General features: G+C 41.5%; 2 protein-coding genes across 6 annotated transcripts in view; one reads left to right on the top strand and one right to left on the bottom strand.

Annotated features, from left to right (window-relative positions):
* Positions 1–893: 893 nt before the first annotated feature.
* Positions 894–4,367, bottom strand: pkia (cAMP-dependent protein kinase inhibitor alpha). 2 transcript variants are annotated; one of them, XM_010744504.3, is made up of 3 exons: positions 4,048–4,367; positions 2,630–2,820; positions 894–1,823 (listed from the first exon to the last, which is right to left on the bottom strand). In XM_010744504.3, exons 2-3 carry the CDS (start codon positions 2,790–2,792, stop codon positions 1,747–1,749), a joined length of 240 nt encoding a protein of 79 aa, XP_010742806.1. In that variant the 5' UTR covers positions 2,793–2,820; positions 4,048–4,367; the 3' UTR covers positions 894–1,746. The 2 variants fall into 2 exon arrangements, with proteins under 2 accessions (XP_010742806.1, XP_010742807.1); XM_010744505.3 differs by having other exon boundaries at positions 4,109–4,367.
* A 10,349-nt stretch (positions 4,368–14,716) lies between these two features.
* The window catches only part of ctnnd2b (catenin (cadherin-associated protein), delta 2b), a 153,331-nt gene continuing 141,488 nt past the window's right edge, over positions 14,717–26,559 (top strand). For all 4 annotated transcript variants that reach the window (XM_027283522.1, XM_027283518.1, XM_027283523.1 and 1 more), the window contains exon 1: positions 14,717–15,086. The gene's annotated coding sequence lies outside the window, so the exon portion shown is untranslated. The remainder of the gene's footprint in view (positions 15,087–26,559) is intronic.

Here is a 26,559-nt window from a genome sequence, read left to right as displayed (position 1 = left end):
ACTTGTTTTCATCAAATACTTCATTTATAACTCATTTAAAATAAATCTCATCTATGTTAAACATGATCTATGCCATTTAGGATTTACAAAGTTTTTGTGTGTGTTTTTTGTGTCCAGGTTTAGAAACTGTCCCACAGTGCAACCTGTTGGCCAGATGACAGAAATACAACAAAACAAGAAACCTTCCTATCATCAGTTAGGTTTTATTTGGACACACAGGGTAAAAAACATGGTTATAGACAGTAAGACCAACACCAATACATTTAGCAGAGTCATGCAACTCCCATATTTTAACATGCTGAGTCGTGGACAGCTGGGTTTACACAGCGACATTAAAGCGCGCGCGTGTGTGTGTGTGTGTGTGTGTGTGTGTGTGAGTCACTATACAGTATACACATGGCAGTTTCTAACTTGAAAACCTGATTGGATGAGTGTTATAAAACAGAGTTATATTTACCCTATTATTACAGCAGGATTACACTGGGGAGAAAATAACAAAGTACACAGTTATTACAGCGCATGCATGACAGTCTTTGCAGATGATGATTAAGGGATGTATGTCTGAGATAGAAACTTTCACACAAACATGTTACACTTACTGGAAGCTCCACTGAGTATTGCATATCTACACTGAAGGAATAGTTTGGCATTTTGGGAAATACACTCATTCACTTTACTGCAGAGTTCTATTAGAAGATTGACGTCACGTTTGTACACTTATTGTGTAACTGCAGCTCCAAACAAGGAATATCATGTTAATTAGTGAGCTTTAGATATGCTGCTAGGTGGATTTGATTACCCAAAGCTTGCTGTTTTTATCCTAAACTATGGTAATCTAGCCGTCTGCTTATTCTGGGTAGTTGGTGTGCCGACATGAAAGTGGTGTCAGTCCTCTCATATAACTCGTCAAGCATCATTTCCCAAAATGCCAAGGCACTCCTGTAAGGTTGTGATTATAATGACGTCATTACAAAAGTAAAAAAACAAAAGTATAAACATTTTAAAAGATAGCACGCCATCGTCGTTTTTATAACCACCGAGCTATTGAAATATGTCATCCATACGCACTGTAGATGTATTATTAACTGAAGCTGGTGTCAACAGAACCATCACACCGTCGTCCCCATGTGCTGCAGTCTCATGTTTTTTGAATCATACAGCATATATAGCCCTGGTGTTTTTCCTCATGGTGTTTTCCAGCTCTACTAAAGAGCAGTCATTTCCCTCTACATTATTGTCAATTTAAAGGAACCACAAGCCATTAACTGGCAATATAATCTCTATCAGCATCACTACAAACATGCTACTCCCACTGTGAGCCATTACATCAGTACGTCTCAGTGGTCTTACAGACTGCTTGCACAACTACAAAACTCACATAGGTTCTCTGTCTATTTTCTCTTTTGATTCGAGTCATCCAGCCTGTGTGTTTAGTAACTACGACTGAAAGTAAAATCAGCTGTACAAGAGCTACAAATGTGTCTCTCTGTTTACTCCACCCCTGCCAGCAGTCCTTTATTCTAGTGCACAGCAGAGCTACAGGGACATGACAGCACTGGGTGATCACATCGCAGCACAGCGCCTCTAACAGTGGACTTTGGGGGGTCAGTGCCCTGCTTGTAGGCACCTCAACATTGGTGGTGCTACCCTCCGGCTACCAGCCCGCTTTGGACAAATGTCTTCATTCGAGTGGCGACTGGAATGCATTTCGCGACTCTCTGCCCACTGGCAGGAGCGTGTGGCAGGTTAGCTGTTCCTCTGCTCAGCATCCCTGTGGGCCGAGGAGGAAGAGGAGCTCTGGCTGTCCTCAGTGTCGTCTCCATCTGCAGAAACAAATAAGAAAGTTTACATTCACGTTCATGTTTTACATATTAAAAGGATTTTACATGTTTTGCCTGATCCCAATCATCCTCAACTTTTAGCTTCGCTAGTGGCGTCGCTCTAGGCATGGCAGGCCTGTTGGTCCACCACTTTGGCCAGACTGAAATATCATCCAGAAATATAAGACAGATTGCTATTAAATTTTGAACAGACGGTCCAATAATAATAACTTGACTTTCTCTCCAGCACCATAATCGGATGAAGATTTTATTTTGCCAGATACATTTGTTTATGACCAAACTAATGACATTGCCATCAGACTCATCTTTCACTAGCATGGCTGTAGGATATTAAGTCCTGTCAGAGAGACGAATGCATTTTTCCCTCCTTCAACTCAGCTAACTGCTTCTCAAAAACACCAGGTGTACAATCTACTAATCTGATAGTCCCGTGGTTTGGACTGAGTTATGCAAGACAGGACTAAAAGAAATCCCTGTGTGACAGACTTTGTCTTGTAGAGCTGGAGTACAGAGCTAAAAAGGCAATGTTGCTGTTATGTGGATGCTACAGCTGAGGTGACACAATGGCTGACAGAACACAGTTCATTTTAAAATAAATATTATGATGTAAAACACACTATGACCTTGATCTTCATGATATATTTTTATTTATCATTCTGACATATGTAGTTTGATATATCTGTGAAGCTTCTCAAGCCTTGCTCTATCTGCAGCTCGCGCGACATATAAATGATGAAGGTGAAAGCTGAGGCTGGAGCTGACTAAAGTCGTGTATTGCAGCAGGCTACCTCCCCCTCCTGTGTTGATGTGCAGCTGGGACAGGGACAGGGTGAGGGGCAGTTCACGTCCCTCGGGGTCGGTGGGACTCTGCAGGATGTCGTGCATGGCGTTCCTGCGTCCTGTCCTGCCAGAGGCGATGAAGTCTGCGTACGTGGCCTCAACATCAGACATCGCTCATGCATCGTTCACACAGCAATACCTAAAAAAAACGTTGCATTAAAGCTCCTATGACATCATACATGTCATACATTACTGCACATAAATCTTATTTTCATTATCAATAACTCTGACAATAACTTTCTAAATGAGTTGTTTGGTCCATAAAATGTTGATGACTGCTCTAAAATGGATAAAAATAATAAATTCATCTTCCCGAGAGGAACAGACTCCATGTGGAAAGTCTGAAAGCCCTCTGCTCTGTAAAATATACTCCACTTGGCTGAAAGCGACTGATTCAAATGAAGAATATCTCATATCTGTCCATACATGAGACAAAATTGATGGTAGAAATGGAAATCACCGGCACTATCTACTAAATGATTTACAAAAGTGATTCCCTACTAATGACATTTCAGACCTGGTTCAGGGACACAGACCACGCTTTGAACTCTTTCTAAAGTACTAAAGTGCACCTTATACATCCACTTTTTCTTCCCTTCTCTCTCTCTCTCTCTCTCTCTCTCTCTCTCTCTCTTTCTCTCTTTCGAATACAGCAGCCACTGGGGCTCAAACCATAGACTGACCGAAGGGACTCCCTAGTGCTTCCCTTCCGTCTTTCCACCACCAGCCGACACTGATCCATCTCCAAAGTCTTCCATCCATCCATGACCCCGATTTCTCCTCTCATCCCCATCCCTCCACCCACATCCACCTACTCGACTCTCATCCCTCACCCCTTCAACAGAACATCATCTCGGTTCACGTTCATCCACAATATGGAGCAAACCTGTCTAAATCTATATCCATATTTGTTCTGAATTCATCCACATTACTTGATTTGGTTATGACCTCAAACCAATCATTTTTGCTCTACTGACACAGAAAACTAAAGAGACTGGAAGATTTTCAAATTTGAGAAGCTAAAAACATTGAATTTGATTTAAAAACAGTTGATTAATGTAATAGTTGACTATTTGTGCAGCTCCAGTGTCATCTGCATATTTATTATATTATGCACATATTGCTTTAAAATATCACTACAGTGACAATTGCACTTGCATTTAAATAACTATAATCCACTGAATCACTTGCATGTGTCATATGTGAGCACAGCTGTGCAGTCTGAAGTCTGTGCTGTGATCAGAGCAGGCAGCCGGTCCACTGTGAGGCCCGCGAGTCAAGTGTCAGGGACGAAACCGGGACCACGCTACACTTTAGGTTTCTATAGTAACTACCGTCCACATTGATTGTGTCCGCTTGTCCTCACCTTCAGTGATAACTGGACCAGTGTTGTAACCCCGAGCTACATTTCTAGGGAGTGACTTCACCTGCAGAGCAGCGCGACGGGCCCGACATCACATGAAGCGATCCACAGGAGCAAAAACAAACCACGAGAAACACCGAAACCGAGCCGAGTCCAGCAGGCACAGGTCCACAAGCCTCACACTACATGCCGGGAAGAGTCAATGCATGCACATTAATCTGACATTATGAATCACATCAGTGGGATGCTTTGAAAAGTCCCCTGTCCATTCTCCATGGCCGTCGCATCTTCCTCCTTAGCGACCAATGGGCAGCCGGCAAAGGCCATCTGAGCGCTGATTGGACGGGAGACACAAAAGGATGCGAGGAGAGAGTGCCGAGGCCTGTGATGCGTTCGCGGTAACCTCGTAAATGTCTCATCAGTCAGCGCCTGAAATGTCTACTACCTATCCATCTCCCTGCCGTGTTGTTCAGCCTTTAGCTGTTTTAATGTTGGAAGCAGGTTAAATAGTACAGCCTCAGCAGTGATAGTGATCATGTAGTTTTAATAGAAACAGCAGAGGCCTTTTGCAGACTCATGCAGACTAGTTTTAGGTGGAAAACACGTAGAGTCCACATTTGTAGGTCAAGCAGATTTCGGAACATGCAGAACAATGTGCTTCACAGTGGAGACTAAAAATAAAGTCAAATAACTCAAAGTAACTTTTAAAGTGACTGAAAATACAGAAACATCTGATTCAAAAATGTATACTACTACATCACTTTCGATCTATATTTCCCACAGCAGAAGGCAGAAAAATGCTGACTAAAATAATATCAGTTAGTGTCCACAGCTTTATGATTTGATATGCTTTTATTCGTATTTCATAACCACTTATTCTTGTCAGCGTCACAGGGGCTGATTCCTGCTGACATGGGGCGAGAGGCGGGGTACACCATGGACGAGTTAGCAGTTCATCTCAGAGAGACTAATCCATCTTTGTATGCACTTTCCTCAGTAAATCCATTCAGCGTCCAGGGATCAGACTAAGTGTTAGAAGTCTAGGTCCATGATAAGGCTGCTGAAATAGATTTGTGTTTGCCTTGTGGTGGTGGTGGTTAGGACTGCACCTGGCTGGCCTGTCTGTGTGGAGATTATATACTCATGCATGCTCCGGCTTCCTCCCACGTTCTGAAGAAATGGAGGTTAATTGGTGACTCTAAATTACTTGCCGGTGTAAATGTGAATGTGAATGGTTGTTTGTCTCTATGTGTCTCTATGTGGTCTGTGCTCTGGGATTGGCTCCAGCCTCCCTGATGCTAAGCAGTTACTGTATGGAAAATGGATGGATAGATGGATGTTTGCCTTCGGATGAGGTTAAAGGCCATACATATATACATACATAGTATCAACTATATGTCTCTATAAATCCACATTCTGAAGTGAACGGTTGCATAAAAAGAGATGATTTGTGCTCGGTGACATGTAGTTAGCGTGGGGGATAATTGTTCTTTTATGATGATGTGAAATTCAATTGGAAACAATGTAATGCAGGAGATGTGTACAATTCTTTTTCATGCCACAGGATGGCACTGCTGTCAGCATGAATAAATACATACAGTATATATCTGTGCCAAGCTGTCAGCATCACAGATCTGAAAAGAAAAAAGCGCTCATATAAATGTAGAGGTGCACAAATATTTATATATTATGAGTGTATTTAATGTAAAGCAACAACCTCATAGTTTCATCTGTTTTATGAAGACACACAGTGGATGATGTCAGTTTCCTTCTCATATATGAAAAGCAACAAAGCATGTAAAAACAACGAGTGTAATTTAGAGGGCCAATAGAGCCGATAGAGGGCGCTATGGTGCCACACAGATAATAATAATAACACTTTACTCAAACTGTCCATACTTGTCCCAGTAATATGTGTAAAATATGATATAAAATCATCTGTGCAAAATATATGCTCTGTGTCTCAACAGATCTGTGCCAAGGAGAAATCTCCCAGAGGAAGCAGGTTTGTGTAGCAGTTTAGCCACTTGCTGACTCAAGATACTGTAGTAACGTGTGACATAACATGTCTCCAGTCAGTCGATTTTAAAACTAAAACTAAAGGAGTGATTATTATATTTCTCCCAAGCAAGCCAATGGCTCGTCAGGACGAGGACTAGTCTTTAGCAACTATACTACATGACAATGGCGACCACAATTACTGCTGAGCTCATCTGAGATCTATTCCAGGAGAGAATCCTCGTGGAGAAACTCCACCTGACCTGGCTAGCCAGATGCCATTATGCTGTTATGTCTTGTTTTAATTTCCATGCTGTTTTTTCTTTAAACAATGGGGACTCATCCAGCATTGACAGTTTTGTGAATGACAGATATGGAGCACCTGTCTGAAAACATAAAGAAACATGATGGCCACAGGAATTGTGGTGAGGAATCCCAATGAGGCGGTGAATAATGGGCAATACGAAATGAGCTGTTGGTGTGTTTATGGTCAGGTCTTAAGGATTACATTATGAATAACGTAACCCGGACAATACCATTAAGTCCATTACCAGTCCATTGGCTAACATGGTAAATGAAGAGTGAAAACTCCACACACTGCTTTAATGAACAGCCAGGTATCGAGCAGATGTACTCAAACATTGACTGGTTTGTTTGTTTGTGTTCAGCCTCAGTGTTGTGTTTTTGTTGTGCTGATCTCCACATCTCAGAGCACAGACTCCTGTGCTTATTCCTATTCAGTGTGTGAATAGAAACTCATCACCATTATTTCTAATTGCACTAAATGTTAATTCACCTAAGCTTTACCTCTGTATAGAGACATTACAGACTATTACATGTTTTACTAAATTCACCTGTGCAGATGACCAGAATAAGATGTCTTGATTTGTTCAAGGTCTGCAAAGTAGTCATGTGTTTTTTTTTCTATATCTTGTGCATTAAATCATTTCCTAAAATTGATTGAACGTCTCACAGACCTACCTGGAAAATGTTCTGCCAGCCACCACTGCCAGCTCCAGACTCCAGCTCAAACAGTGACCAGTATGAGCATCTTAGAATTCTGCTGTGGAAAGTTTTACTCACTCCCACGAGCTTCAGAAGAAGAGTAGTTCCACTTTAGCTTCAGATCTGTATCGGTGACAGGATCCACAGAGGCACAGCTCACTTATTCTCCCGGCTGTCTCTTAGGCCCTTTTCAGTTTTCATCAGCCATGGAAAGTAAGCACACTTAGTTAAACGCACCACAAGGAGTTTTTAACCTGTTATAAAACAATCTCGGTTTAATAGTAATACCTCATATGACCCACATAAACAAACATGAGTAAGCAAGAAAACTGGCTATTTTTAGATAGTTATTTCTAGTTATTCTGATGTTGTATGATTCTTCCCCAAAGTCAGACCAAACTCTACAACTTTTGTCCACAAAGGCCACCAGAATCAACACAAAATCAGTGTTTCTTGTAGTTGTAATGGACTATTAATTCTCTGGTACATGTGCCTTATTTGAGTATTTCTCTTTCATAGTGTCTAGCTGGTGCGGCACTTGTCACATTGCAGATGTCTATGAGTTGTGAGCAGTCCCATCTGTACTGCCTGTGACATAAATAGTGTTTAAGTTTTCTGCCTGCTGTTGTGAAAAACTTTCTAAAAAGTTCTAAAAAAAAACAGTGTTCATAACTACATACGCTCTAAGTCATCCTGGCAATTGAAATGAATATGTAAAATATGAAATTCACATTTAGTGTGACGGTCAAACTTTTCTAACTGTGATGGAAGTCAAGCGTTACTGTAGATCAACGCAACAAGTTAATGTTAATTATTAGGTATCCATGTTTGCCATAACTTGTTGTTTATATAGAAAGAGGGCGAGTGTGAGCAACCATTCTCAATGTGACAAACACTTTATTTATATTCCTTTATTATTATTTGAATTCTGGCATTGATAATGAAGTCATATTTTCACTGGGTTGCCCACGTTTATATAGCCTGCATAAAAAAGCACAGTAAGAGTGCATAGGGAGTATCTCAGATGCACGTTTTGTAGTCCATCTTCTGAACCTTGTAGTTTTACCAGAGAGATGTAAACAACACCTGCCATTGCATAATGACGTAGTCTAGTGTGCAGTCGGATTCTCTGAACACCACGGTCATCTTTCCCTACGTCCTTATGAATTCTCCTTCACGTCTTCCCTTGATTTCATGACCTTTTCTATCTAGGTCAAGGAAGGACATGAGGTTATTCTTTCTGCAACCAGTGACAGAAACACTAGTGAAGGGGCAAACAACAACAATAAACAAAAAAGAAGAAGAAGGGAAGGGAAGGCTACAGCCAGCTGTAAGCTCTTAGTCTGCATTTGGGTCCCCTCTTGTGTTCCATGTTTCCATACTTGAACTGTAACAAGAAAAGATGTAATCATTTCCACCGAAATATCCCATCCATATCAGTTGGTGTGTAGCCTTTCAAAAACATTTTCTTTACATAGTTCTTGCAAAAGACAAAATAAATTGTTTAATAACTGCTTTGGTTATTCTACTTTCTACTTTCTGCTTTTGAGCAGACGTGAGTGTGAAGAATGAACAGTCTGCCTGTATTTTTAAATGAGTTCTCTTCTCAGCCTCCTCCTGGTTCAACTGAACAAATCTTTGATGTTTTTTCAATAGTAACTTTTCAATAGTTTATACAAAAGAATTTGCTAGTATGTGTTAAGGTTTCAGTTGTGTATGCGAGCATAACATTTTTTTGTAATTTGTAAATGTGTCAGTTACATATGGAAAATAATTTCACATCTTTTCAGTATGTGAATGAGTTGTGGTTTCAGATGTGTATATAAGAGAGAATATATATGTATATATGTATATCTTCTATGGAATCTGCCATGCAACGCAAGTTTCCTGACCACTATTGTTTTCTTACATGCTTGAAAGGAGAGGGTGGGGTGAGGGGTATTCACTTGGTTGCAAGGTGGTTGCAACCAAGATGTTCTGAATTCTACACCGAACCTTCTAAGTAAACGATCTGATCTTGTCTGATCTTCTTCCACCACTGCTTTTGTGTTTCAACACGCTCCTCTGTGAATTCTGAACAGTTTGGGCTAATGAGCCAATGGATGATGAAAACAAACGCAGGATGTTTATCTGACAGTACAAATAAGCAGCTGTATGAATGTATGGGTTTCTGAGGTGATCTCTGGTTCCTGTGCTGACAGTGATGTACATCTCATTGTGATGTATGGTTTGTGGCAGTTCTTGGTAGATCAATAAAACCTGCAGCGTCTTCCTGCAGTATCTTCAGTAAACATTTGAGTTTTCACTCTGCAGCTGACAAAGACTCTCTCCGTCCTGGCTTTCTTCCTGACTCTTTGGTTTTCAGATAAAGGTTAATCTTCAGAAGGAGTTATTCCTCCAGAGCTCAGCAAAGACAGCGTCGACACCAACAGCAGAATTTTCTTTTCATGTTTGTTTACTGGGAATGGATGGTGAAGGTGGAACAGGTTAAATATAGGTCCAAATGAAAAATAAAAATAACATATCTGATGTTAGTAGAAGATAACCATGTGAATATACTATATTTTATATACAAATCATATTTACATGCCTCAATACAAAGACCCAGGAAAGATGTCATTACCAAGATATCCTATGTAGATAGGAATCACATATTACTACCAGATGTACATAGGGTCTTTATGCCAAACTTTCCAATCATGTATAATAATTAAAAAAATTAAAAAAGAACTTTCAAACAACTTATTACCATGATGTCACCCACAGGTTTCTGAAAAGGTGCCATCTTGGCAGGCTTGGAACGCTGGTGGAGCTGAGGCAGGCTGAATGAAGTCTGGCTGCCGCCTGTAATAGCACAAACCTGTAATTCTGCATAACTTTATGCCTTGATATACAGTAATTTGAACAGGTGAGATCCATAAAAATTCACCTTAACCTCAGTACAGTTGTCATAAACAAGGAAATTAGCTCTAGAGACCAAAACAGTTTTTTGTACCAGGCTGTATTTCTGCTGCAAAGTTTTGCAATTTGATATGGGGCCTTATGGAGATGAACTTGTTTTGTAGCCAACCTAAAGTGGCTGTTCGAGGAAGTGCAATTATGTATTTTTTTCCACTTGACAGCCAGGGACATTGCTTCTTGGTTTTGAAATCAATTTAACCCACCAAATAATTGAGTGACATTTGTGCAGTGGGGCAAGAAACACAAACAGTCATTAGATTAAACATGTTATTGCACAGGAAAACTGTACATGAGCAGTGCAACAAGGTTAGTTAAACCATCATCTCACCCACGCTGGCTTCACTTCACGACTTCTGTGATTGTCACTGGGGTAACGCTCTGGATGTAAATGGATAAAACTGAATAGATGACGGATGGAAAAAATGAAGGTTAAACTGTGATTTACATGAAACAGCTCATTACTGATAGACAGTAGGTCTTGCCTTCACAGCCTCTCTTTCTCCCTTTCTTCCTGTGTCGCTCCCACATGATCTCACCATGCGACAGTGTGATAGGTGGGTGCTGTGTTTCTTGTTGCCGGTTGCAAAAGCTAGACATGGCAACGCGCAGATAACAACTCACCACTGCTGCATAATCGCCTCATTACCTCATCACCTCTGTCTGCCTTTCAACCCGATAGCCACGGGTTGACATATTCTTTTGTGTTAACATAGGTTTAAATGAGAATGTGTTCCTCCCTGCAGCACAGTGCTTCACACACACACACACACACACACACACACACACACACACACACTTGACACCTGCGAGCAGCTTCTCAGTACAACACATTTCTTACTGATGGACAGTGAGCAGCTTCACTGGAGCAGACAAGTGCCTTGCTTAAGGGGACTTCAATTTTTAGATTAGGTCAGATGAAACTTTAATGATCCCTGTGGAGATGTCAGGTCATTAGAGCAGCGGAGGATAGGATACAGATAAGAATAGCTCAAATAGAGTTTGCTGTAAGAAACAGCGCAAAAAGAGCATACCAGGAATGATACAGAAAATAAAGGGTCTTGGACATGTGCTTTGTTACACCATGAGTGCGCGCATATGCTTATATAGAGACACATTTCAATTTCAGATTCTTCTGCCATGAAAGCGTGACATTTTGGCCGCAATGTGTGCAGATAATCTGAACATCCAAAGTCATTTCTTGTGCAACGAAGCAAACAGTGCATGCAGGAACAATGTGTGCGAGATTTTGTTTGCCACTGATGCCACTGACTGTGGCATTTGGAAATAGCTTACAGTTGAGTGAACAAAGAGATGTTAAACAAAGAGGAAATGAAAGAAAGAGAGACAGAAAAGAGAGGGAGGCAAATATAGATGGAGCCACAGATAGGAGAGAGTTGAGAGGATGTACAGAGCTCAACTGGGTTACAGACTTCTCCAGTCTCCATTTGTGTTTTAACTCCCTCTAGTAAAGGCTTTGTCCTGATTTGGCATGTGGCGCGTGCCAAATATATATTGTATAGGCCTATTTTGTTCTAGTTAATTTAACAAAAGTGGAAGGATTGCTTTCGAACTGTGTACATTTGCTTACTGAAACTGACATCAGGGGCGACATAGCTGACAGCTGACAATGTTCCTCAGTGGTAAGTGTGGCTGTCTTTCCACCGAAACGTATCCAGACAGATTCTCCCGGCGTGTGTTAGCACAGAAGGCTTGAATGTAGAGCAGACTGGTTAAAGGAGGCTTTCTAAAAAGGGCTTCAGCTAGGCACACTCCAGTTTCTGTGGAAATGCCCTTATTAGTCTTTGAAGCTGTGGGCATCACAAACAATATTCAAATGTTGTTTTTGGAATATAGGTTAGAAATATATGAACCGTAAAGCCCTTTAACCTTGAGTTAAATAATAGTTCAATGATCTCCCTTTGTGTGTTGGAATTCCATTCATTGCCTATACACAACAAATTCTCATTGCCCATTTTCAATCAGTATTATATTTGCATTAAGGTCACCGCTATTTGGATCATAGACTGACAGTGAGCTACAGACTTAGAACAACAGTCCACATGAGCTTCCTAAGGTTATGTCCTATCATCTTCAAACAAGGACACAGATCTTGTCCTTGCACCTTGATTTTGCTGATTTTCCTGTGTACTACAGTTCATATGATTAGTGTAGCTAGTAGTAGCTTCAAGTGGTAGTGGCAGTATTGTCACGAATCCCCAGCCGGGATGACTCTGTGTCTCTGTTTGTTGTGTTGTCTGGTGTCTTTCTCCTGGCAGTGCTTGAGGGGGCATGCCTGTACCTGGCTGAGGTCATCACCTCACCTGTTCCTCATCAACTGCCTGCAGTATTTGAGGAACAGCCACACATTCAGTCTCTGCCGGATTGTTGTTAAGTATAGAGTATGCTACAGCCTTCTAGCTCAAGAACCTACATGGTAGCCAGTGATTGCCTGTCTGCTTATCTCTTGCCGTCTGTTTTTTGTCCGTCACTAACCGTGTCTCTCTGCCTCAGGAATCAGTCCAGTCCACTCAGCATATGCCTTGTGTAGCCAGCGCGTGGACCTCCACCCTCCAAGCCTGCCAGCAGACCCCACCTCTGGACTCCCACTCTCGCCTGCCTGCTTCCTTTTTGTTTCACGTTTTCACTCTTTGTTAAATAAACTGTTACACTCAAACTCTTGTTCTGATCTGCTTCTGGGTTCCCCTCAGAATCCTGACAGTACGATCCGGCAGGAACTGAATATGTGGCTGCTCCTTAAATACTGCAGGCAGTTGATGAGGAACAGGTGAGGTGATGACCTCAGCCAGGTACAGGCACGCCCCCTCAAGCACTGCCAGGAGAAAGACACCAGACAACACAACAAACATAGACACAGAGTCATCCCGGCTGGGGATTCGTGACAAGTATGAGCTGTAGCAGTAAATTATGCCGGTATCTTTTCTTTCTTTCTCAATTCTGATGTTATTTTATGTGAAATAATTTGCACATTGCAATGTCCTGCTATTCAAACAACGGAGTGGATTCAAAGAATAAAGCCGACTTCTGATCCAGAGATGTTTTTGAGAGACAGCAAGCTCAGAGAGTCATTTTGTCTGGACTTTTCTTTAAATGATTGTGGGGATGTCTTCAACTTTAAAAACGACACTGACCGCAGAGGTATCTTATCATGCAATAAGTGTAGTATATACTTTTAGTTTTGTATAAAGCATGGTAATAACATTTGCACTTGTTAGAACTGTACTACTTCAGGCTTCGTGTGTGGCTCATAAAGGCCAGCCATGTGTCTGTTGGTGCAATGATGCAGGGCAACATTTCCTTAGAGCCTCTATTCTGCAGTGCTGTGATATAATGTTCATGCAACTTTCACATTTAACTATAGAAAATTCACTTCACAACATCTATAAATTGTTTAAATGCTCATGTAAGCTGTCATGTGCATGCATCCAGGGCAGTCGCCCCGATTAAAATACGTTCCCACATACATGCCTCTCTGTATCTTGGATTTGTCCCTACACAGTAATAAAATGTCTGTAGATTTTACGGTAAAAAAAAACTGTAGTATGACTGTGTTTTCCTGCATACAGTAAAACACAGTCTACAAAACCTTAATATACCATTTTAAGACATTTAGTACAGAATAAAGTAGTATTTTATATTAGAGACCTTTAATTGTACACTAAACCACTATTATTATTATATTTTATTATTATTATTATTATTATTATGATTATTATTAAACCTTTTCTAATATTAGAAAAGTTTATACTGTATATATTACGGTAAATTCTAGCAACCACAGCTGCCATTTTTTTTACTGGAAAAACATTTTCTTTCACATGTCACATTTCATAGCAAAACCTTTATTTATACAGCATTTTAAGGGAATTTATATAAAATAAAGTAGTATTTTATATTAAAGACTGCTAATTGTACACATAAAACATTTTTAATGGCATATTTTACAGTAATTGCAGTTTTTCACAATAAAATCTACTGTTTTAAAATATGGAATAAACGGCCAACATTAAACATGAAAACAACAGTACTAATATCCCTTTACCATAATATTAGAAAAGGTTATGCCATATTTATTACAATAAAATTCAACCACAGCTGCTGTTTATTGTTGTTCTATGTAATTCTATGGGAGTACTGCATTTCATCATGTTGTTGTAAAACCTGTGTTGCCTCAGTTGGCCAACAACACTGACCTGCCCATATTTTCTCTTCTTTTTAATAGGAAAACATTAATAAAATGTTTGAAAAGCACTCTGACGTGGTTTCTGTCTGTACGAAGGAGTGACTAATTGTGATTTCAGTTGGACTTAATGTCTATTCATGAATATTTTAAGTGAAATGATGTCCAGACATACCTGCAGCCACACATTCAGACACAATGACAGTGCTTTGTCCTGATGTAGCATGTGCGTCTGTGCATATATTCTATGGGCCTGTTTCATTCTGCTCAGTTAAAAGGTGGACGGCCTGCTTTCAAAGTTGATGGGACACAGAGTGAGGTGGAAAATGTCACAGAGGCAACATCTGAAGCTGAATGATGTCCCCGTGGAGCTGCAGCAACACATTCAGACACAATGACAGAGCTTCCTGTCTCCAGCTGCTGCTGCTGGCACTAATCACACCCCATACTGTCATTCCTCTCATCACCGGCGGGTGTCGCTGCTGACACTGGTACCCAAGTCGTCTGTCAGTCTGCCTGGCAGGGATGGGGGGATGTTGTATTGTGAACTAGGAGAGAGAGAGAGAGAGAGAGAGAGAGAGAGAGAGAGAGAGCACCTCTGCCGCTCTTCCTGCCTCCTCTCCTGTGCGCAGCGCTCCGGCCCGGCCGCTCCTTCCTTCCTCATTTCCTCCCCACAGCTGGGCTCTCTCCTCCCGGATGCTGGCTTGCCTTCTCCTTTCACACGCCGCGCTTTGCTGGACCAAATACTTCGGAAGGGGTTGGGAATGACTGACTACCTGCTTTGCATGGTCTGAATTTCGGGGAATTCGCACGTCGGAACGGAGGGGAGTCAAGAGGGAAAAGGAGGCTCTCCATCCTCCCCGAGGGAATTTATTTTACAGTAAGCAGGCGCAATGTCATTCCAGTTTCCTCATCCCGCTCGTCTCACACCTCCCATCTGTGCAAAAAGAATGCTTGAAAAGAAAAATGCTCGAATGTGACAGCCTGCTGGGAATGTGGCTGTCTGCTGTGTTTTGTTCGGGGTGCGTGCCAGCTGTTTTTGCTATTTTTATGTCCGCTTATTCAGAGGCGTGGTGTGGATTGCGTTTTTTTTATTTTTTTTATTATGATGCGCTAAAGGCGCTGTGGTGCGCTTTGCATTGGTCGTGGACAGAAAATGGACCCCCCCCCCTCCACACACACACACACCTCCCACCCCCCATTTCACTCGCCATCCATTCGTCCATCCGAGGGGGGGGGGGGGGGGTCGGTGGAGGAGAAGGAGAGGTGGTGGAGGAGGAGGGTTGGTTGGGGAGGGGGGACTGGCTGATGCGAAAACTGTTAGTTTGAATTGAATTGCACTTATCATATCATTATCACAGGTGACAGCGGCTGCACCATCTTAGTGGTGCCCGTGCAGGAGCTGCTGTGGGACGATGAGATTCATTCTTTTCCAATCAGCCATCATCCAGGCATGTGGACTGCTGAAGAGCACCTTGCTGCCTTGTGTGCTCCAGCTCCAGCTCCGGCCTGCCTGCCTCACTCTCTCTCTGCCTGCTTGACTGGCTCCATGTTGATCACTAAAAACACCACAGTGTGTTTCTTGATCAGCTCCAGGCTCTTTCTCCTCCTCACTGTGGAGTAATTAATCTCATTCATCACTTTGCCAAGATTACTGTGTTTCAACAGAGAGCGTCATAATGTTTGCTCGTGGTAATTGTTTGTGGATTCGTGCTTTGTGACCTGGCAGAAATGAGGGCCTCCTAACCCTCATATATCCTTACAGTATCTCCAGTCAGTGTGTTTACGATGCCTCATTTAAACTTAATTCCTGTGTTTCCTCCGACGGGCTGTAGTGCTGTAGATCACAGATCACTCCCAAGATGGAGGAGCTACCCAGCCCTAATAGGAAGTTTAATGTGATGGACGTTGAGGGGTGGGGGGTTGGGGGCAGGGGCTTCTGATTAGGCCAGCAGAGCAGATTGTGTCTGACAGTGAAACGTCTTATTAAGCTGGTTAAACAGACTGCTTATTTCTGATTGACCATTGTGTTTGTGCGTGCTGGAGCAGATGTTTTCCATTAGGTTTGAGAGGAAAAAAAACATGACAGAGATCAGTGGCAATGTGAAAATAAGCTGACCATACTGAGTTGTGCAAAGCAGCTATCTTATCTTAGCTTAGCTTAGCATTGTGTAAAAGTAGCTTGGATTGTCAAATGGTAACAAAATCTAGCACCTCTGAAGTTAACTTGAAACCAAAACGTGCTTCAATCACGGGATGTGTGTGGGGTTATTTTTTGGCTCTGACCTCTTGTCACAGGTTTGAGTTGTCAGGTTGATTAATTTATGATTTATGAATTGTTTTTGAGACATAAAGAGGCCAAACTATGCCGCATTTCACAATAAAACAAAGCTACTGTTCATATTGATCCAGTGATGTCTTGCTGGGTCCTCGGGCCCAATAATCCGATAGATAGATAGACATAATTATCTGTAAGTGTGTGAAGATCCGCAGTCGTCCAGGTCATCTCTCTGTGAGAAGATTTAAATCTGGGGCAACTCGACTTTGCTGTAGATTCATGAAGACAGTCACCTCTCATCCAAGAGACTTCTTCAGGTCAGAACTGAAATCCAAGTCAAGTAAATATGTATATATACAATTAGCAGTGTTTTAGTACAAGCTCAACATGATCACAGTTTGAACTCCTTGTTTCCAGTGTTCATTTGGTCTGCCAGAGTGCACACAAACAGCCTGAGTTTACTGACTGCTACAAGCTAGATTTGCAACATCTCAAAGCGGAGCTCTGAACACTTGACGCACGGAGGTGAAACTGCCAGCCAACATTCTCATCGTGCCCGATCAAAGAGCTTCACCTCCCAAAAATGTTGCCGCATGTGTTCCCGTATCACACCGAGCAGCATTACAGGGAGTCTTCAGAGTACCATCACATGCTACTCTGGGGTATAATAGTACCTCCACCTCCCCCAGCCCCTCTCTCCATTTCTCTGCCTAATTGATAAGATTCATGGTGGATGGCAGAGTGACCCCTATGGCTAACATCCCTGGTGAAAAGTCTAAAAGTGATGTACTCCGCCACGGTTCAGAGAAGTGTTAAGAGCGCGTTATCATCTTTCTCCAAAGTCTCGCCTCGGCTGCTGCAGCCTCAACAGGCTTCATTAAGTTTTCATATTAAGAAGATGATACATGTGATGAGGACATACTCTTAATAACCTTTCACTAAGACCTGAATTACTGCCTTGGTACAACACCTGCAGCCAATACATTTTGTATCTGATCTCTTGGTCTAGACTAATACAACTAATTTGAATAATACAATTCATTCAACTCAGCTCACAAGAATATAATCTAGAGGGGCTAGACAAAATGATGGAAATACTGAATGACAAAGAATGTTTCAGGTTTATTATGATTTGGTTCTTACAGATGTTCTGTAGGTTTAGCCACCACTTCTATTGGTTATGGCCACAGACTGTATAAAGAATGGACGTGTTATCTGTGATGTCACTCACTTTGTAAAGAGCATTGTGAAGCTCAGAGTGGTGGCTCTCACCGCCACCATCTTGGCAGTCCTGCCTCTGCTGACTCTCAAGCTAATACAAAAGTGGAGTGTTAGTGGAGTTGAGGCGGGCTGAGTGAAGCCTGGTTGCTCAAACAAGCCACCTGTAAGGCACCCACCTATCAATAGAAGAGGCCACACTCTTAATTCTGCATAACTTTAATCCTTAATATGATTACAGGGTGAGTTGTATAAAAACTCACCCTCAGTACAGTTGTCATGAACGGGGAAATTACGTAGCTACAGAGACCAAAACCGTTTTTTGTACCAGGCTGTAAACATGTTTATTTCTGCTGTGAAGTTGGACATTTGAACATGGGGGTTTATGGAGACTGACTCACTTCTGGAGCCAGACTCAAGTGGATGTTTGTGGAACTGCAGCTTTGTGCACTTCTGCATAGAAACAGAGGTTGCTACTTAGTTGACGATATCAATTTACTACACCAAATAATTGCTGACTTTCAGAACACGACCAGTTTGCCACAACAAGTCCAGTGGGGCAAGAAACACGAGCAGTCAGTGAAACTAAAAGAGTGTTGATATTCAAACATCATTACAGAAAGAAACTGCACATGAGCACAGTTACAACAACTATTGTCTTTTAACATTGTATTAACCTAATTACTGTGAGTGCTTCCAACGTGAATCATAATTAGGATGCGTGCCATTAGCAGTTTTTGTCATCGATAAAAATGTGTGGCAATCAACACTCTCACATGCGAGCATTCAAGGTGTTGTGTGGCAACTAATGAGTCAAAAAACTGCTTAACTAGTCATCATTACTGTAGTAACGTGAAAAAAAACTACAGCAGAAAGAAGAAGGCCTAGTGTACAGCTTCCACTAGTTAATAGTAGCCAACAGGATACTCTATATAAAGTATATAGGGGGTTGACAAATACTTACTGAATCTTTATATGACCCACTTTTGTAGCAGCATTAGCATGCTTCAGTAACTTCAAAGTTATGGTTGTTAGGAGTGGTTATATTATTCCATCTCCCCCCTGTAGACCTGACGGAAGATCATATAGAAGAAGCAGCTGTATTTAACTGGGGAATTCTCGGTACTGATAAAAATTCTGATTATAAAAATATGTAGCACATTTGTAATAATGTGACTGCGTAATTATTTACATGGCCCAAAGTCGTTCTATTAAATATAATAGTACTGCAATTAATAATGCTATTATAATTATGGTACAAATATAGATAATTATTGGTGTGCACCATTTCTCATGTCTCTTTGTCCTTATTTTTTGGAAACAACCACAGCCCTTTGTGAGATACGTTTTGTCCCCAAACCATTTACTACCTATGTGAATCACCATCTATTGTCCTAACCTGATAATCTCTGGTGATAACCTGGTTCAGAAAGAGAGACACATAGCAAGAGAGTGAGAGAGGGAGAGAGAGAGAGAGAGAGAGAGACAGAGAGCGCGAGACAGCTAGACTGTGTGTTGCCGGGTCATTGTATTCCAATCATGGCAGCATCTGATTCATATCACAGCTGGTGTCCTCCCCCCTCCTCCCTCTTCACTCAGTAGATGGGGAAGATGGGTTGCCTGGTCAACAACCTCTTTATTCCTTGAACCGGTCAGTGGGAGATGCAAAAAAGGAGGACAAGTCGCTGCCATCATGGCCCACATTTACTTGCAAAGGCAAAATAAAAAGACTGTTTATCTTCGGCACTCGGCATCGTGCCTACAACCGAATCACACCAGCATATTGTGACTGAGAGCCTTTATCACGGTTACAGATAATATTAAAACAATGAAGTAATATTAAAACAAAATGCCTTTTATGAAAAAAGACCAATGACGTACCAGAAAATATAACAATATAACAATATGGAATGTACCGGTCACATTGGAGCAGTCTGATGTCATTTAAAACACATTTACCAGTTACCGCCATAGCGATGAATGATGCAGAATAACTGCATCTACTTTGTGCAATCCTGTGTGTCAAAGGTCTTAGAAATGGTCAACCTATCCATCTTACATATGTTTAGTGATGATGCACATTCATTCACCTTTGTTTCTTTAATGTAGGCGTCCCTGTGCTATCATATTAGCAGATGATACTTCGCCTGTCCTTTTACAACTTGCATTGAGTCATCATTTTGCTCGCACTTTTGTAAAATCTGTCTGTATGTATGTATTCAAAGGATGAGGGAATCTCCAGGATAAGCCTACTCAAAGCTTACCTCAACGGAGAGGTGAGCACATGCTGAGACAAGAGTATATAGTATTATCGATATATTAGGGTTAAGGTGTTAAATACAGGTGTGTAACAGGATGTGAACTCTGGTTTTCAGCCTTCAACTCAGGCGCACTGCAAATCCGTCCACCAATACACAGCCTTATTTTGCACCTTGCTACATAAAGAGCAAACTACTTTCTGCGTTTATAATAAAGTGAAGTTATCTGGGTAAGGTGTGAAGAATAAATCTTGAAGTGGCTGCGCTGTATACATACTATATTGATACCTACAGCACTGATCAGGTGCAAAAAGCAGGTGACAAAATGACCTACGACCATTTCCTCTCTCTGCAGCTTCCACTTGCGGGTCCGGCCAGTTCACTAATGGATGATGACAAATAACAGCTGCACTTTGCTTCCCTGTCTCAGGCCCTGAGTGGTTTTCCCTTTTCTCCTCTGGCCTAAGAGGAGAAGAGGAGCAGAGCAGGAGCTATGGAGAGAGGGTAATGGTTGTTTGTCAGACACATCATTTTGTCACTTGTGTTTTGTTCATTTCACTTGGAGTGTGCATTTTGCAGCCCAAAAACCTCGACTTGCAAAATCGCTTTGTAGCTATATTCACTACGGCATCTCTGTGTTTGTGTGTCGGAGAGAGAAACTTGAGTGAGGATTTGATCATGTTTGTCTCACTGCTCAGTTAAATATAATTTAGTTCAACTTAGAAATCAGAAAATATTTGGAATAAGCCTGCTTGACCAAATGAACACCACACTGTTTCTTTGAAATCACTGCAGCACATTAGCAAATTAATGAGTAATAGACAAATAAGAAGCATCTTTCATCTCTTGTAGTAAGCCAAGTTCAGGCCGGGCCTGTCATCATTGTTTCAGTGAGTCCACCATCCTTTCAGTGTCTGGCAAGGCCTAGATCCTGCATGTCCCTCCGCACCAAGGGAGACAATAATACTCCTCTTAATCCACCTCTCACTGCATTGCTCACCCAATCAATCCCCCGTGGAGTGGGTCGTTGCCAAGTTGCGGTTGCCAAGTTGTGGTTGACGTGGCAACGGGGACTCAGGATTTGCTGTGATGTCAGCCAGGTGCGTTCTGGCAGTTTGGGCTCTAACAAGACCGACCCTTGTTGGGGGATAATGAGCAAGACGATGGCGATGACTCTTTTTGTGTGCGAGAGGGGAGGTCAGCGAGAGGTGACTCCTGAAGAGGTTGGAGTGTGTGAGGGAGAGGGTGAATGGGTGGGTTGGTGGTGGACTGGAGAGTTTTCCCCTTCTGGTTTGTTATTTTATGTTTGTGTGCACTAAATGTATGACAGATATTAAAAAACACATTCACATGTGTGGCATATGTCATATGGCGGCCTTATAAAAGTTCATATGACTATGAACTGAGCACAGAGAGGACTGATCAGCCCTTTGTAAGAACTTTATTCTTACATACATTAATAGGTTTGGATAGGCCATAGACTGTATAAAACATGTTGTCATCTGGATGACTGTGGGTGGAGCTGAATGATGCCCAGGAGGTCAAACAAGACACCTGTGGCAGCATCCACCTGTCAATCAAAGCAATTCTTAATTATGTATAACTTTAAGCCTTCATGTGATTTCAGTAGGTGAGGTATATAGTTTTCGGCACAGCTTCACTTCACTCTGGAGGTTGCTGCTTTATTATAAGGCAAAGCAATGTGTTACTACCCAACAGTGTAGAGCAATATCTGATACATAACTGCACATTTGAAAGTATTTATGTGCGCAGTTTTTTTTTTTTTTTAATGGTACATCGAATATATTATTATATATTATTATTAATATAATATTCGAATATTCAATTAGTCAGTACAGTACATTATGATTTTGCGATTCAGTACCTCTGCCATGATCGGGTTTGTTTTAGATTGTCTTAGATTCAGATTTTAAAGTCAGCATGAAGGCATGGGGTCTTAATGATGTTCGATGAATGCAGAAGAACATGCAAATACTAGAGCTGCCTTCTGTTCTTCCCAGTCAAGAGCTCGATTGTTTTAGCGTATATAAATCCTTATATGCTCATTTCTTTGCTTTATGTACCCCTCATGATTTCAGTGGACTGAACAGAACAAACGCATTAGAGCTTTTTAAACCTATTTACCTGTTGACCTGAATTGTACTTTTAAAAAAGCTGCTTGTTCTTTTATTTTGTTTGCTTAAAAGTGTGACTTTGCATGTCCTTGCCTTTGTTTCCATGTGTGTGTTGTTGCGGTGGGCATTGGAGGTCTGGCTGCAGCTTCCTCTTTGTTCTCGTATGCCTTTAACGTTTACAAACTCTTATGTGTAAGTAGGCCTTACATAACTATAAATGATTTTCTTAGCCGTAATGCTGCTGAGAGAGAGAGGGCCATTTATGTCCTGCAGAGATTTTAAAGCTGCAAAGTTAAAAATCCAAAAAAAAAAAAAAAAAGACAGATTGTGGTGGTTAAATACTTATTTATCACTAACACCTTACACCTAACAATTCTCACTGAGCGCCTGGATATGGCAGGGTATGAATTCATACAGATTTTCACATCATTTTCATTAGGGTGTGAAATTAATGGTTTTGCAGAGGGCATTTTCTTTGCCCCCTTGTGATTTCTGGTTAATCTTTGGTCATTTTTGTGTCAAATTTAATAAAACAAGACATTTACACAAAGTTCATATTGGCAAAAATTGCTGAAATAGCACATCTAAGATTTGTTTTAACCTTTCCCAGTCATGGAAATTTGGAAGTGTTATTTTCCCTCTTTGTCCTCAGCCGCTCCACCCTCCTTGGTGCCATTGTTTCGCTTTTTTTTTTTTTTCTACCCTGTTGGTTGTTTAATATTTTGCTGACGTAGTGGTTTGTGTGGGATCTGTTGCAGACTGCACAGTGTCCGTGTGCTTTTTTTCTGCTTCAGGCTGTGTCCTTGATTGTTTTTTGACCAACAGCATTTCCATTTTTTCAAACCCTAAGTGCACTGCATTTACCTGAAGTGGTGATTGTGAGAAAAAAAAAGGCTGCTTAAACAATTAAATAGGAAGAGAGTGAAAAGCCAAATAAAAAAAAGTGCAAGTAATAATAGGAGGGGATGCAACCTTTTTTCTTTCTCCGACAGTTTTTATTTCATAAGCATTCTTTACACTTTAAAGGGCATTTCGCTGCCCCGAGCCCTCATTAATTGCTAACCCCGTGCAAGCATTTGCTTGCTTGCAGGTTTTCTGTGAGTGGGTTTGTGTGTCTGTGGAAGCGTGCAGTAGAGGAAGTGCCGTCAGGCCAGTGAAGCCGAGCTTTGTCTGGCTTTAATTCCTCTTTATTCGCTGTACTCACATCCAGCCAGCGTCCTGACAGCAACTAATCTCCTCTTTATCTTAAAGGTTTGCTCAGCACTTTGGTGCTCCATGCAAACCAAAGATTTCAGGCAACCACGTAGCACTCTTCATTGACTGCCCAACTCATTAGTTGTCATTGTACTTTGGAGTAGTGAGCTTGGTTTAGCTCCAACCGAGCTGTAGTAGTGTTTTTTAGTTTAGACATGTGCAGACATAAGATAAGTTGTGCCAATGAATGCTGAGCTCTATTGTGTTATGTTACTAGAGCAAAGCAGATGGAGTCTTCTGTCCGAGCAGGCTGTAGGTGCTTTACATTGAAAATACCTGGCACTGGATCATTCTAAATGACTTAGGTGATCCCCTCAATTTTCATCTACCACCATGCAGACAGCCAACAAGTATCCAGTGAAACATCTCAACATCTTCCAAATTACCTGGAATAAAATGTTGTACAGACATACTTATTTTGGTTGAAATCTCTTAGATGGATTGCTCCCAAACATTTATGTTCCCTACGTGATGAATAGTGCCATTATCAGGTCAATGTTTGTCAGACACTTTGGTTTATGACCTGCGTATGAGATCATGAGTTAGCAAACATTAGGACCTTTTGTTCTTCAAGGAGATATGAGTCAACACATCAAAAGTTTTATCCAGGATAAAGAAGAAAGTTCTAATTTCTGCAAATTAGCCACATGTGAAAACATTAACACGAGTAATTAGCTGGAAAAGCTCTTGTTATGAGATATTTAGGCACAAAATAAGCAAATAATGAGGATGTTGTTTTTCCAGTCAGCAGCTGTGAAATTTTCCCCGGATCACAAGGCCACAACCCTGCTGCTGTTTGTGCTCTGGATTTGGGATTAGTTGAAAGGATTGCTGTCATTGATCGGGGCTATACACACAGATGCAATCACCTGTAAGTCACCTTTTAATGAAACGCTTTGTCTAATTCATCTTTTCAGATCACTGGAGTTTCGACATCTTTACCTTACATCATTACATCATGATTGTATCGAACGCTGAGTCGACACGCGTTTTTTTGGAAACTCATCGGATTAAACTTGTTGTTTTTGTTGGCTCATCTGGGACATGGAAGAGACTGAGTTATTTTTAATTAGCTTTGATGTCAGAAAGAAAACAGGACATTGTACACTTGAGAGATTGGACGAGATGAAAACAAAATGAAATCAAAGACGCGCATGCTTTTTTTAACCGCTGTGAATCAGCTATCGTTCGCTCTCCATCGGCTATGTGGGACAGGTTTTCAGGTGTTTTATTACCAGAGCTGGACAGGTAAAGATGACTCCAGCACTTGGCAGCTGCTGATTGAAACGCACACACACACACACACACACACACACACACACACACACACAGAATGAGCTTCAATAGAAATATTGTCTCTCAGATATTTTAACTTTGACTTATAAGGATTTGTCAGGTTGAGCTGATGACTAAGCATTGTGGCTGACTGAGAGATGAACAGAGTTTGCAGTGTATTGGCTAAGGGTCAAATCCCTCTGAGATTTTCGCTCAGCTGGCTAACATACTGCACTCCATGTGCTCAAGTATGCAATTTAGGCCTGGGAATTCCTTATTTGCACTCCTTCCTCTCAGCTGTTGTAGTATAATAACAGTGTGTCCTTACTTATCTTAGCCTTCAGGCTAAATTAATGAATCTCATTGATTTGCTGCAGTGAAATAACACTGTGTCATCAGTTAACTCGCTTTTTAGCTTAATTAATGGAAGACAATGATCAGGCAGCGATAAGCTGGATGTCTGTGGAGTCTATCTACAATGCTAGACCTTTATTCTCCTCTTTGTGACTGATATGACTGCCATTATTTACACAAGGAGTCGTGTTGCATGTGGACAGTATTGCTGAATCTGACACTGGTTCCAGGCCAGTCCACTGTGGTAAAACAAACAAGTGACGCTACCCAAACCAAACCCAACCTAATCTGACTGTATTGCGAGCTGTGTGATGCAGTGATGAAGTTGTACATGGTTCACACTAATGTAAAAACAAAAACCTTAGCTCATACTGCATGTTTCAAATAACGCCCTGAAAACTCAGCCAGCTTTAGCATGGAACGTGTGTTTGCTTTTTTGTCAGTCCTTGGTCCAAGCGTACAACGTTTCAGCAGAGAACAGAAGCGATGCTACAAGATCATTTGACAGGTGCATAAGCAGCTTTTGTGTGCATTTATCCTCCATCACAACCCTGGGCATAGCACGAAACTTACACTATGCATGTCAGTGCTGCGGTACACTGAATTAGAATTTGGAAGTGTTTTTAACAGTCATATTAAATTGCCCTACATTTAGGGATCTAGTCCCCTGACACTCGAAACACAAGGCTTAGGCCTGGCCTCTGGTTAAAGTGAGGAGAGGAGAGATTATTCGAGAGCATAGTGAGGAAGTTGAAGTGCAGAAGGAAGCCAAAAGAGGCTTGATGTATGTACGTGTATGTGAACAGTCTTCACCGCTGACTATGGGAGCCAGTGACACATGAAATATGAGAGACAACAGCACTCTCCACTATTTATAGCACTGCAAGAGAGAAAGACAGATAAAGTGGCCACACCACATTCACTCCGAGGCAGAGTTGGCATCATTTTTTCATTCGCTTTTCAGAGCAAGTGTATACAATTTTTTTTAGAATGCACATGTCATGGCAGTAGCATCGTACGTCCAAGTAGTGAGAAGCTAAATAAGTTTCTGGCCATCCGTTTTCTTTATTTTTTTGGAGTGAGACAGCAAAACAGATGCCCGGGGGGACGCGCTGGTCGTGGCTTTGTGTTGTCGCTTTGTGACGATTCGAAACCCATCTGCAGCTCAGCACTGTTTTGCACAAACTGCTAAAAATGTATCAGTGCTGCCGGGAATGCAACAGCATGTCCTGTTCTGCTGGAGATAATGATGAAAAAGAAGCCAAAACGGAGCCGAGTCAAAGTGGGCATGCAGCTTGAAGAACCATTTCAGTGATGTTATGTAATGTTTAGACAGAGCTTTGACCTGTGAGAGAGAATCAGACGAGGCTGCGAATTATTATTTAGTTCTCTCTTTTTTTAGCGGCATGGGTGGGTATTTAGGGGAAAGTCATCATCTGATGTCATCCACTACCATCTGATGTAAGATGATTTAGACCGATGTGATCCTGAATTGCATAACATGTCAGCACTGTCAGGCCAAAACAGGCATCAGAGCATCAGATAAGAATAAAAGGAATTGGAGGAAGTATTTGATTTGTG

This window comes from Larimichthys crocea, chromosome X (assembly GCF_000972845.2).
Source record: "Larimichthys crocea isolate SSNF chromosome X, L_crocea_2.0, whole genome shotgun sequence".
Lineage (NCBI taxonomy): Eukaryota > Metazoa > Chordata > Actinopteri > Sciaenidae > Larimichthys > Larimichthys crocea.
This window is presented reverse-complemented; position numbering and strand designations above follow the sequence as displayed.